This window comes from Sapajus apella, unplaced genomic scaffold, assembly GCF_009761245.1.
Source record: "Sapajus apella isolate SASKATOON/1434 unplaced genomic scaffold, GSC_monkey_1.0 scaffold42, whole genome shotgun sequence".
In the NCBI taxonomy this organism is placed as follows: domain Eukaryota; kingdom Metazoa; phylum Chordata; class Mammalia; order Primates; family Cebidae; genus Sapajus; species Sapajus apella.
In genome coordinates this window covers 11971230-11986070 of record NW_022436982.1, presented here as the reverse complement: position 1 = coordinate 11986070, position 14841 = coordinate 11971230, and the positions used below count along the sequence as shown (strand labels likewise).

Here is a 14841-nt window from a genome sequence, read left to right as displayed (position 1 = left end):
TCCTTTTTAAGGTTAGATAATATTTTATACTACATTTGCATGCTTAACCCTGTTGCTAAACTGTGTACTTAAAAATTGTTAGGATGATAAATTTTACATTACGTGAGTTTTGCTATAATCTTAAAAAAGTTTTACTGTCAAAACTATAAACCACTGTTGAAATTAAAGAATATCTAAATAAGTAGAAAAACATCCTATGTTTATTGATCAGAAGAATTAATATTAAATTGTTAGGTTGATAGTATTCTTGTAACTGACCTACATATTCAACACAGAATTCCATGGAGAAATTTACAAAAACCATAATCTACATGAGATTTCTATTTTTCTCTTTTAGAAATTGATGTGTCAGAGAGCTTAAGTTTGGATATAGAAGATTTGAACAACATAATTATCAAACTTGATTAAACATATTTTATATGCAACAATCAGAAAATATCTGTATACATTCTCTCAAGGATACATGGTACATTTACAAGAACTGATGTTTTGGAATACGTTGTCTCAAGAAATTTTAAAGTGACGCTGAGTTTTTATCCTCCAGTCATAATACAAAATTAATATTTAATAGTAAATAATTTTGATAATCTTATTTGGAAGTTATGAAATACAGTTCTAAATAATTCACATATCAAAGAATAAAGTGTCATTGGAAATTTTGATTTTCTATCAAACTAGGAGATGCAGCCAATTATGTTCAGAGGGAAATTTATACTTTTTAATACTTACGTTTAAAAAGAAAAACAAAAAATTAAGATGTGAGTCCCCAAACTCAAGAAATGATTTAGAAAGAAAAACAATTAAATTAATGAAGTAGAAAATAAGGAGGCTACATTTAAAAATAAGTTACAGGGCAGGAGAAGATATATGTACTACTTATACCTGGAAAAAAAGAAAAAAAACTGGTATCCAGAATATCCAAAAACACCCTTACAAATCACTGACAAAAAGGCAGATAATCAATTTGAAACGGGAGTAAAACACTTAGTCAGTTTGACAAATGGGAAACTCTGCATGGCCTATCACTATATCAATAAATGTTCAACTTTTTTATAGATAAGATAAATGAAAATTTAAAACACCACAATGAGATACCTCTACAACCTCATCAGTTGAACAAAAAAATAAGTCTGGCAACTCCAAGTTCGGACAAAGATGTGGAGCATCAAGAAATACAGTGCTAGTGAGAGCATAAATCGATATAACCACTTGGAGAAAATAATGTGACATTATCCAACTATATTGAAGATAAGCTTACGGTGGCAGTCTAAATCCAGTTAGGAGATAGAAACCCCACAGCAGGCTAAATATCAGACTTAGTACCTGTGATGAAATATCAACTATAAAATATGAGGAAAGAGTAGCCAAGGAAAGACAAACTTGAAAGAGTTTCAGACCTCATTGGAGAACGTCTGTTTGTGTTTGGCCACTAAATAGCAAAAAAACAAAATTTTCTGATGTAGCCAGATCACAGCTGGTCCGAGCAAACAATACGCAACTATCCAGTATACAGGTAGGGAAACAGGCTATCAGCAATACCTAGTGTGGCCTGCAATAGGAAGCTGGGGATGAAAGTAGGAGACCAGAGCATACCCACACACAAAGCCCGCACAGGAAGTGGCAGCTCTGTGTTGTGAGCCTCTATGCCACAGGGGTCTATTGTGAAGGTCATGTGGGAGCTTTGGTTTTTATGTCCAGAGGGCTGTGGAAAGGTTATCATCAAGCTAAGGCTGCAGTATTGCAGACTAATCTCAGGACTTAGTGGATTCTAGTGGATGTCCTCACATCCACACCTCTGAAAAAAATTGCAAGAAGCTTCTTTATCCTGCAATGTCTCTTCAACATCCTTACTGAAAAAAAAATTAACATAATGCTCACTTTAAAAGAAAAGTACTTGTGAGAATTCCATTATTAATTGTAGGCCATATATTGAAGGGTACATTTAGAGCTAAGGAGTGATCAATTGCTAATGGAAATACCCTGTAATTTGAAATGCATGAATTTGTGTTGGATACACCAACACATATATTAAAATGGTCATAGACACTTTGTTTTAATTGCCCCAAAATGGACACAACACAATGCTCAGAATAGATAAATGATTGTGGTATACTTATATAATGGAATAATAACATCAATTAAAATCAGAGTAGAGCTTGTGCAACAATATGGCTGAACCATTCAAGCATAACGTTAAGTGAAAAAAAGTAAGATACTTTGTAATACAAATTACATATCTTAGTCAATTCAAGCTACTTATGGTAAAAATACTATAAACTGGTTGGCTTAAACAACAAACATTTATTTCTCACAGTTCTAAAGGCTGGAAAGTCCAAGATAAAGTGTTGGCAGATCTGGTCTGTAGTGGAGCCCCACTTTTTGGCTTGTAGACTTTTTGCTGTAGCCTCATATAGCCACTAGTGAACTCTAGTTTCCCTCTCTTCTTACAAGAATAATCCCATCCCGGGGGTTCCACCTTCATGACCTCTCTAAACCTAGTTACCTCCCAAAGTTCCCACCTTTGAATACCATCTCTGGAGCTTAAGGTTTCAACATATTAACTTCGGGGGAAACAAACCATCTAGTCCATAAAATTGCATGATTCCCTTTATATCAAGTCCCCAAATATGCAAAACTATATTATTCAAGGTTGCATATACAGTTAGGAAAACTGTGGAAAAGTAAGGAAACAACTATCATAAAATTCAGGATTATACTAACCTTAAAAAGGGTGGGAAAGTGTTATGATAGAGAAAGAATATATGGTGAGTGTGGCTTTCAGGGTACGAGAACTGTTCTTTCTCTCAATCTGATGATAGTTAAACTGATGTTTGCTTTATAAATGCTTATTTATGATTCATAGTATACATATATATAAATTTTATGTGCTTTTCTGTCTATATATATTACATCTTTTAAAAAGAAAAACAGTTCATGCCAGGAAACAACAAATCTAGCCAGGCCCACCCAGAGATTTTATAGGGAAGGTATATCATACATTTTTGGAAGGGATAATTCTAATTTTATGCAATTATTTCCAAAGAATACTGTGGGAGAAAGCTTTTCTTTGAATCATTTATACTCCAATATAGTGATTCTTAAGAGGTTGGGCACTATCCCCCAAAATTCTGATTTAGTAGGGCTGGGATGGAGCCCAATAATTTGCATTTCTTTCAACACCATTAAAATAGCCATATTGTCCAAAGTAATTTACAGATTAAATGTTATTCCTATCCAACTGCCAATGACATTTTTCACAGAATTAGAAAAAAAAATTCTAAAATTCATACAGAACATAAAAAAAAAAAAACAGAATAACCAAAGCAAGCCTAAGCAAAATGAACAAAGCTGAAGGTATCACACTACCTGATTTCAAACTATACTACAAGGCAACAGTAATCAAAATAGCATGATACTTGTATTAGTCTATTTTCATACTGCTGTAAAGAACTTTCCAAGATTGGGTAATTTATAAAGGAAAGAGGTTCCGTTGACTCACAGTTCAGCATGGCTGAGAAAGCCTCAGGAAACTTACAATCATGGTTGAAGGTGAGGTGGAAGCAAGAAAACTTCATCACAGGGCGGCAGGAGAGTGAGTACAAGTAGGGGGCCTGTCAGATGCTTATAAAACCATCAGATCTTATGAGACTCACTCATTATCTCGAGAACAGCATGGGGAAACCACCCCCATCCGATTATCTCCGCCTGGTCCTGCCTTGACACTTGGGGATTATGGGGATTACAATTCAAGATGAGATTTGGGTGGGAACACAGAACCAAACCATGTTGGTACTGGTACAAAAACAGAAACACAAATCAATGGAACAGCTTAGAGAACCCAGAAATAAAGCTGCATACCTACAATCACATGATCTTTGACAAAATTGACAAAAACAAGCAATAGAGAAAGGACTGTCAATTCAATAAATGGTGCTGGGATAACTGGGTAGCCATATGCAGAAGACTGAAACTGGACCCCTTATACCATAAACAAAAATCAACTCAAGATGCATTAAAGACTTAAATGTAAAACCTAGAACTATAAAAACCCTAGAAGAAAACCTAGGAAATACCATTCCAGACATAGGCCCTGGCAAATGTATCATCAGGAAGACTCCAAAAGCAATTGCAACAAAAACAGAAATGGACAAGTGGGACCTAATTCAAAAGCTTTTGCACAGCAAAAGAAACTACCAACAGATTAAATAGACAACCTACAGAATGGGAGAAAATATTTGTAAGTTATGCATCTGACAAGGGTCTTATATCCAGAATCTGTAAGGAACTTAAACAAATTAACAAGGAAAAAAAATTTTTTTAATGGGCAGAGGAGATGAACAGACACTTTTTTAAAGAAGATATACCTGTAGCCCACAAGCATATGACAGAAATGCTCAACATCACTAATCATTAAACAAATGCAAATCAAAACCGCAATGAAATACCATGTCACACCACTCAGAATGGCTATTAAAAAGTCAAAAAATAACAGAAGCTGGTGAGATTGCAGGGAAAATGGAACACTAATACACTGCTGGTGGGAATGTAAATTAGTTCAGCCACTGTGGAAAGCAGTTTGGAGATTTCTCAAAGAATTTAAAAACAGAACTACCATTCAACCCAGCAATCCCATTACTGGGTATATAACTAAAAGAATATAAACTGTTCAACCATAAAGACTCATGCATGCATGTGTTCATCACACCACTATTCACAACAGCAAAGACATGGAATCAACATTGATGCCCATCAACAGTGAAATGGATTAAAAAAAAAAAAAAGAGATAAATATACACCATGGAATACTACGCAGCCATAAGAAAGAACAAAATAATGTCTTTTGCAGCAGCACGGGTGTAGTAGCTGGAGACTATTATCCTAAGTAAACTAACGCAAGAACAGAAAACCAATTTCTCACTTATAAGCAGGAGCTAAACATTGCTACACATGTATACAAAGAAGGGAACAACTGATGCCAAGGCCCACTTGAGGATGCAGAGTGAGAGAAGGGTGAGGATTGAAAAACTACTTCTTAGGTACTATGCTCATTACCTGAGTGATGTTATAATCTGTACACCAAACTCCATGACACACAGTTTACCAATGTAACACACTTGCACATGTACCCCCAAACCTAAAACAAAAGTTGGAAAGAAAATACCAAAGCACACATTCACAAAAGAAAAAGAAGATACTAAAGATAACCTAACAGAAGTCTTCATAGATGGAAAGGCTCAAAGTTAAAAAAAAAATCTTAGTTATCCTTCATATAAACTATCCAATACAATTCCAATTAAAAAGTTTGAAGAGATAAGACTTTTAGTTTTTTTTTTAGTATTTCATAACCGATTTTAATAACACTGGAGGAAGATTAATGAAACTTGAAAATTAAAAGGGATACAGAATCCTAATGACACTTTGACTATCTTATAAAGAATCAGACATCAAGCACACAAAACTGCCACGTTTTAGATTCTTGGCTACTTGTATTTTGCTAGTTTTTCCTATGATTATTAACTATAAAACTCATAAATGAGCTTTTATTAGGAATCAAAGAAAGGGCTACGGAGGCTACCTCAACGTCCTTTGCCAGGTGTATGAGTTTTTTTTAAAAAAGGATAGAAGTTTAAAAATAGGAGTTTCTTGTTTGTTTTTTGTTTTTTTGTTTGTTTGTTTTTGATAATAGCAGCTATAAGGGCAAAGGAAAACAACTGAGTCTCAAGGGTTTGCCACAAAGAAGAAATGAGAATATGAGGAACCCACATGGGCCTGGAGAAGCTTGTGACATTTTCTCAAAGGCTGTTTATAGCCAATGCCATCACAATACAAATAATTTTAAAAGAGTGAAGAAAAACAAAGGTAAGTAAGCTAGTTTGACTGATTGCAGAAATTACTCTCTATGTTATGATCAAGTTCTAAATTTGTTTCTGAATTTTCTAGCTGCTAGAAAAAACAAAAAGGAAAATATGACAAATGTTACAGTGTTTAAAAGTGGAAATAAGGCAACATGTTAAGTTCACATGAAATCCCTAAGTAAAATGTATAAGAAATAGCTCTCAGTCCAGGTTCTTACAGGCAAGGAACAGGTGCCATCTCCAGCTGAGTTAAGCAAAAAAGTAATTCACTAAACAGATATTGCAATAGCTCACAAAATCAACTAGGAGGAACAGAAGTATAGGCTCAAGGCTAAGACACTAGGAAAGACACACTGAAGCATGTTTTAGAATTGACCTGGAGATAAAACAGCTTCCTCCAGTGCCACAGATACTACCATTCCCACCTGCAAAGCTGGTGTCCCCTGAAACTCTTGTTTCCTGTAGCTCATGAGCCAGATCCCATCTGGTAGCTTTCAGTTCGAGAGTCTTAAGTCACACACCTATGTGTTACCTGCAAAAGAGGAGGGAAAGATAAGTATTGAGTATTTTTAGTCCTATAATGGATCATCCACCCCTGTCATCCAAATCACATATTTGCAATATTAGAAATTCCCCAAACATAAAAAGTAGTTATACTGGTAGGCAATGAAAACAACATAACAAATGTTGTGACAATAACCATACATCATCCACTTTCAAGTTTGCTGTATAACCAATCCTTAGAGAGACTTAAGTTTGCAAATTGTTACTTGTACTCTTATGAGCTTTCTGACTCAACTATTCTCAATCCAATAATGTAGTTATAATTCTACCTTTATTTACTGTTTTCATTCAGGGTTTTTAATACATCCGTATATGTAACTTTCTTGGATCAATTTAACTTGGTCAAGGTTGTTCTGGGATCTACCAGAATAGAACTCAGAATGCCTGGAGGTGTGGATAGAATAGAAAATCCTTTTTATTACCTTTAAGGGCCGTTAAGAAAAACTGAATTCACCAGATACAAGAGCAAATGATTAGGGTAAGAACATACATATCAACACATTATGCTTGTTTACTTTAAAATGAAACTATCTTCTATATAAATAAAAACTGAAATTCCCACCAAAATGTAAATAATTTAAAAGGTAAATTGTAAACATTATAAAAATGCATTGTGGAAATTATTAATTCAACTAAATGTACAACTATCTGAAAATGAGGCTGTGTTGTCTTCTCCTTAAGTATAATGATCACAAATGAGGAAGGAGGATTGGAGGATTTCCTGCTTCTTTCTGTAGCACTGAATAGGGCCTGCTTTGTTAGATGACTTCAATTGCAGGATATTTCAGAAGGTGGATACCTGGACTATACTATGTTTAGAGTCCAGCTGCCAGTGAGTCTGGGGGAGGCATGCTTAGGCTTGCTGCAAAATGATGATCCTTGGCTTTTGTGAACAAGTTATCCTGAAATATATAACACAAGATAAAAAAAAGATCTTCAAGTCCAACTCGGAAACGTCTTTTACTGATAATATGTGGAATTAGAAGAAAATGCTTCTGGATAGAGGAGATGGAAAATATTGAACAGTCATTGGGAGAAGAAAGTCCTTTTCAGCTTCTCACATTGGTGCCACCTGTCCCAGAGACACTGTGAGCTACCACCCGGTAATACTAAAACCGCTTCTCTGCTGGTCTTGTTCTGTTGAACACAGGCACTGTATGAGTCACTTCCTGAAAATATTGAAGAGAGTCATTGGGAGAAGAGTTTTTTTCAGCTTCTCACATTGCTGCTCCTGTTCCAGAGACACTCTGAGCTACCTGCTATAATGAAATGGGGAAAGTTCCCTTGCCTCCCTGGGTGTGTGATGAGGGCGTGGCTCACTTCTTCAGTGCCCTGCTGCTCAAACCTCTAGGGGAGCATACAGATGGGCAGTTTGTGGAGCTCCGACCCCACGGCAGTGTCTAAGGGTGAATATTTACAGCTCCTGAAGCCCCAGTGGGCATGTGTTACAGGGTGCTCTTTTGGTTTAGCCATCTGTAGGCAGCTTATGTTAGCTCAATTAGACCCCCTTCCTTATCACAAGGACAGAGAGGTTTCTGTATCCCAGGTTCTTGTCTTGATGTACTGGAAGAATCACACGTGGACTTGGAGAAATAGTGCAAGGTTTTATTAAGTAAAAGTAACTCTCAGCAGATGGGAGAGCCAGAAGGGAGATGGTTTTCCCCTGGAGTCAGGCCACTCTGTGGCCTGGGCGTCCAGGGCTCTCCTCAAACTGAACGGCCAAATTCCGCATTGTTCTGCTGGTGGGCGGCCTTCCGGTGTGCCCGTGCCTGCCCTTCTCCACATCAAGCCGCCTGTGTGTCCGCCTGCTAGGGTGTGTGTGTGTGTGTAGTAGGCACAGGATGGGGGTGTGGTGCGGCAAGCCAGGGTGATCTCGGGAAATGCAACGTTTGGGCAGGAAAACAAACATGCCTGTCCTCACCCAGCCCAAGGGGGTGGAGCCCTAGTCAGGGACTACACCCTCCTCTACCCAGCACTTCCCTTCCCTGCTTCCGTATCATTTAAAGGGACCAGGCTTTTCCCTTCTCAGCACCCTCGTATCAATAACATCATCAAAACCACTTCTCTGTTGGTCTTGCTCTGTTGAACCCATACACTGTGTAAGTCACTTTCTACCACCAATGCAGACAGGCCTCAGTAATAGAACAGCATGAACAAATTATCATGACTCACTAAAAAGAAAAATATATCAGCTAGTATGAGACAGAAAACAGGGCAAAAAGAGATTTATCTGATTCATGAGATTGTTTTAGTCATTGTTGTTGCTGATTAGTAAGGTTTTTTTTAACACCAGATTTTTCAGCAAGTAATTGTCTCAATCTACTTAGAACATCATTAAGGTCAACATAATTTGTTCAGGGATTATAATTTTATGGTGGAAAATGTCCAAAATTGCTTATAGCTATTATCATTAAGTTTTTACCTACTCATTATTCCTTAGGGAATATGAAATGGAAGAAGTGTTCTCTTACCCTTCTTGCAGGGCATGTGGCAGGGGGATGGCTCACCACTGCTCAGACCCCTAGGGGGACAGGCAGGCCACGGAGAGCGTTTTTTGGCCTCTAACTCCATGGCAGTGTCCAGAGTTGAGTGTTTACAGCTCCTAACGCCCCAGTGGGCATGGGTTACAGTGTGCTCTTTCAGTTTTGCCATCTGCAGGCAGCTTGTGTTAATCAGTTTAATTAGACTCTCCACCTTTTGCAAGGACAGGGGCTTTTCTGTATCTCGGGTTCTTGCCCTAGTGTATTAGAAAAAGCAGATCACACGTGGGCTTGGAGAATGAGTGCATAAGTGCAAGGTTTTATTGAGTGGTGGAAGTAGCTCTCAGCAGATGGATTGTGAGCCAGAAGGAGAATGGAGTGGGAAGGTGGTCTTGCCCTGGAGTTGGGCCACTCTGCAGCCAGACTCTCCTCTAACCAGCTCCAAGCAAATTCTGCATCTCTTGCCATAGATGGCCTACTGGTATCCGTTTGTGTGCTCTAAACTCCTCTGCTCCTCTGAGCATCCAGTTGCCTATGTGTTTGCCTGCTAGGGTTTCAGGGTTTTTATAGGCACAAGATGGGGGGCGGGGGTGGTGCATGGTAGGCTGGAGGGGTCTTGGACAATGCAGCAGTTGGGCGTGAAAACAGGAGTACCTGTCTTAAGTTTGTGGGCACAAGCCCAAGGGTGGAGCCCTCGCCGGGGACCCCACCTTTCTCTACCCAGCATTTCCCTGCCCCCTTTGTGTATCAAATAGACTACATTTTAAACATAAGGCAATAAATTAAAAGCAGAGTACATTGAAAATAAGTTTAAGTTAGTTATGTTTCTCTCCGCCAACTTTAAAAAACACACAAACACACATAATATCACTGCCTTTTCCAGGAATATGGAAGACTAGAAAATAGAAACATTTTTTACTACAAGAGGTTAGAAATGCTGAACAAAAAATGTCACAAACATTCTGTTAAGTGCATAGGTAAGAGTTCAGTAAAGTGAAATAATTCGCAAGTGACCCAAAACAAGTGGAAAACAGCACTAAGAGAGTAAGAAGGAGAAGCTTCTGATATGAGGAATCAAGATTTGGGTTATACCAGCTGCTCCCTGATGGAGACAAGACTTTTCGAGACTAAGAAAACAAGGACTCAGAATTGAAACCCCCACACAGAATCAGATCATTTGAAGAGCTATACACTGATGGCTAGGAGGTCCTAGAAGATATTGCAAAGGGAGATGGCAACACTTACGTTACCACAGTCGCTTTGGGTGGGGAGAAATATTTTGTATAAAAGTCTGCTTTCTAATATGTTTGGTATTTATTTTAGTTACATGGTATGAGTACCTTCAAGCTAAGAAAGTAAATGAATAACTGGTTACAAATTGGTAGTATTTCTGTGAAGCCAGAAACAAACAGAAGCAAAATGTTCTGAAAGAATTCACCTGAAACCCAGACTACACAAGATTTCTGTAGGGAAAGCACTACTTAAAATGAACTCGTCTTCCAAAATACAAAACAAAAGGGAACAATCTTTGATGCACAAATGTTAGCAGAAGAAGAGATAGAATTATCAGCTCAAATTTCCAAATAAGGATAAGATGTCAAAGCAGGAAATGAAAACAAGATAAAAAGAAGAGCCAGGTGTGTGGTTCATGCCTATAATCCCAGCACTTTGTGGGGCTGAGGCGAGTGGATTGCCAGAGGTCAGGAGTTCAAGACCAGGCTGGCCAACATGGTGAAACCCTGTCTCTACTAAAAATACAAAAAAATTAGCCAGGCATGGTGGTGCATGCCTGTAACCCCAACTGCTTGGGAGGCTGAAGCAGGAGAATTGCTTAAACCTGGGAGGCGGAGGTTGCAGTGAACAGAGATCACACCACTGCACTCCAGTGTGGACATCAGAGCGAGATGCCATCTCAAAAAAAAAAGAAAAAAGAAGAAAATATATATGTGTTTTTAAAATATACTTAAAAAAAAAGTAGAATTGTAGAACTGAAAAAATCTAATTAAAAATAAAAATCATTGAAAGGGTTAAACATCAAGTTGAACACAAATGAAGAGAGAATTCGTTAACTGGAAAATGGATTTGAAGAAATTACCAAGAATGCAGGAGAGGAGCAAGGAGGAGAGCAGAGAGGAAAGAGATGATGCAAGAAGACTGATGGACTGACATAAAATCTATTAAGAGTGCTAAACAGAAAGAACAGAGAAAATGGAGCATTGATGGGTAATATTTGAAGGAAAGTAAGTAAATGAAAATCTTTACCAAAGTATAGAAACACTTAAATACTTAGATTCAGAAAAGAAAATAAGTTCCAAATTGGAGGAATCAAATTAATTTAGCTTAAATTAAAAGCAACTAAAGATAAAAGGATAAAGATTATCTATAAAATAACATTCATTAGTATAATAGCAATTATTTATGTCAGTAGCAGTAATACAGATATAAATTAATGGAAAGAATTGCTAGAATATAGAGCCAATCATGCCCTTTGATTTTAAAATTAAACACTTTTTGTGAATAAAAAAGATTGAATCATCTCCTGTCAAAGAATCCCTGGCCGTAATTCAGTTAATTTATTGAAAAGCAGAAGAGCCTGGAAACTGAAATCAGAACCCAGTAATTTAAACTAATGTTATATCATAGTTATTTTCCACCAGCTGAGGGTGTGTGATTGTATGAAGGAACGTGGTGGGTTTAGATGGGTGATTAGGTATGTTTATTGAAGAAATAGCATATGATGACTAAGCACAGTGCCAGATGTCAAAGTCAATTCATTTAGTGTTTGGATATTTAGACAATGGAAACCCAATGGTAGTCAGTAGTGTTTAACTTACATTAGGTTCTAATGCATTAATCTGTAAAGGCTGTCACATAATGTTCTTTGTTCTTAAATAGTTTGTATATAAGGCTAGGCGCAATGGCTCATGCCTGTAATCCCAGGACTTTGGGAGGCCGAGGCGGGAAGATTACTTGAGCTCAGGAGTTCAAGACCAGCCTGGCCAACATGGCAAAAGCCCATCTCTACAAAAACATACAAAAATTAGCTGGGCATGATGGCAGGCGTCTGTGCTCCCAGCTACTCGTGAGGCTGAAGTGGGAGGATGGTTTGAGCCTGGGAGGCTAAGGTTGCAGTGAGCTGAGATAGCACCACTGCACTGCAGCCTGGGTGGCAGAGCCAGAGCCTATTAAAAAAAATTTTTTTTGTATGTAATAAACCAGAGCTAGAAATGTGTTTCACATACTTTGCTTAGATTTCAGGGTTATCCTTTCTCATAAATAATACTTTTATGGGTTTTTTGTTTGTTTGTTTGTTTGTTTACTATCAAAGTAATTCTTGATGGTCATACAAAATTTGAAAGATATATATAAGTCACAAGAAAAGTTTTTAAATTTCCTTTAATCTTACCACCCAGAGAAAATACTAATCAGCCTTTTAGGACATTTTAAGTTGATTTTAACTTTTTTTTAATTCAACTTTTTATTTCAAGTTAATTACAATTTACATGCAAATCTAAGAAATAATAGACTGACCTTGGGTACACTTTACCTAGTTTCTCCCAGTGATAATGTCTTTAGTACATTTAATATAGAAAAACTATAGTACATTCTATGGTAGGCTGTCATAGAAAAAAAAAAAAAAAAAGAAAAGCTATAGTACAATATCCCATTCAGGATATTAACATTGATATAGTCAAGATACAGAACGTTTCATTCATCACAAGGATATCTGAAGTTGTTCTTTGATAGCCACACTCACTTTTCTTCTGCCCCCACTCCTTCCTTAATCCTGGTAACCACGGATTTGTTCTCCATTTCTGTACTTTCATCATTTCAGTAATGTTATATAAAATGGAAGCATATAGTATATAACATTTTGGGATTGACTTTTTTGCTCAGCATAACTCTATGGAGATTCACCTAGATTGTTGCCTGTGTCAATACTTTTATTCCTTTCTATTGTTAAATAATATTGTATGGTATGGATATACCTCAGTTTGTGTAACCACCATTCACTTATTGGAGGACATTTATTTCCAGTTGTTGATTATTGTAAGTAAAGTTACTATAAATAATCACGTACAGGTTTTTTGTGTGTCATGTCTTAATTCCTATGAGATAAATGCCCAGAAGTGAAATTGCTGGGTCATATGGTAGTTGCATGTTTAGTTTTTTTAACAAGCTCCAACTTCGTATCATTACATTTGAAGTAAGTTTGTTATATAGTAGGTCATGTTTTTAAATCCACTCTGACAATCTCTGTCTTTGAATTCGTGTAGTTAGAATAATATTATGACTTAACCCTGACATTTTTGTTGTTGTTTTCCTCGATTTGTTTTCTCTAGTTGTTGTTTCTGTTTTCCTTTTTTTGCTTCCCTATGGGTTACTTGAATATTTTAAAACTCTATTTTAATTTAGGTACAGTGTTTTTGAGCATATCTCTTTGTATAGCTTTTTTTAGTGATATTAAATTATACTTGATATTATATGTACATAATTGATCACAGTCTATTGTGTCATTATTTTGAATGAAATATAGAAATCTCATCTCTTTATATTCTTTTACCCTTCCCCATTTATAATATAATTATTATAACTATTTCTTGCACATATATTTAGAACCACATCAATGAGTATTATAACTTTTGCCTAATCTGGTAAACATAACATACAAAACTTGAAAAGGAAAACTAATTATATTTATGCATATTTTTGCTTACTATTTTCTTTCTTCCTTCTTGCTGTTTTAAGACTCCTTTTTTGTATCATTTCCTTTCTGTTTAGAAAAATTCCTTTAGCCTAAAAGGAGTAGGTCTCCTAGTGACGGATCTTCTGAGTTTCCTTTAAATGAGAATGTCTAATTTTCCCTTCACTTCTGAAGTATGTTTTTAGGATTCTTGGCTGACAATTCTTTTCTTTTAGCACTTAAAAAATATTGTGCCATTTCCTTCCTGCCATGATTTTTTAAATATATATCTCTAGCTGTATTTTTTTAACTCCTCAGTTTATTTTGAAATATTCATATGATTTTGACATTATCTCAAAATACACAGAAATTACTTATATCTGCCTATACACTTATTAAATGCTGATGAAGAATACTTAACAATCAATATTTAAGCATGCCAAATAATAAATCTTTCCCCAACTTTTTAAATTATTTTTTAAAATAAGCCAATTTATACTGGACATTTGGGTTACATGTGCATATAAAAACAGTCATATTCCTCAACTGACCATGGATAGATTAGCATACAAGTGTTTTTCTTTCTAGATATAATTTTCAAAGGCAAAGTGGTTTAGATGGGAGCAAATGAGCTGACCCCCTGATGAAGTAAACTCGACAAAAATCAAGAAGTATTAAAGGTGCTCATGATTAATTCCATAAATCTTTCTGTCTTCCCTATCTTTTCAATATAAAAGTGTGCACTATGGGTGTGTTTAAATTAAAACACTTCTAATCTAGACTGTGAGCTCCTATGGAAGGGGCTACTGCCAATCCATAAAAGGCCCTGGGGAAGAGAGAGGTAGTGCAGGGGAGCAGAGGGCACCTGCTCTCCATCCAGCCATCCACACAAATCTACTGAAGAGGTACTCGATTATCTAAGTCTCAATGGGCTTAGATGTTGATCTAGGCCTTCAAGTGAAGTTTTCCTTCATTATGTTTTATGTTTTTTGTTCGACTATTTTTTGTAATTGGGGCAAAGTGAGATGTTCATCTAGCTTAAGAATGCTTAGGCCGGGCGCGGTGGCTCAAGCCTGTAATCCCAGCACTTTGGGAGGCCGAGGCGGGTGGATCACGAGGTCAAGAGATCGAGACCATCCTGGTCAACATGGTGAAACCCCGTCTCTACTAAAAATACAAAAAATTAGCTGGGCATGGTGGCGCATGCCTGTAATCCCAGCTACTCAGGAGGCTGAGGCAGGAGAATTGCCTGAACCCA

The 14841-nt window shown here is 36.8% G+C and overlaps 1 protein-coding gene across 1 annotated transcript in view; it reads left to right on the top strand.

The window, feature by feature from the left end:
* The window catches only part of MTAP (methylthioadenosine phosphorylase), a 94212-nt gene extending 83711 nt beyond the window's left edge, over positions 1–10501 (top strand). The window contains exon 8 of the mRNA XM_032300063.1: positions 5687–10501. Within this exon, the coding sequence (XP_032155954.1) occupies positions 5687–5695 (9 nt within the window). The 3' untranslated portion in view covers positions 5696–10501. The remainder of the gene's footprint in view (positions 1–5686) is intronic.
* The last annotated feature ends 4340 nt before the right edge of the window (positions 10502–14841 follow it).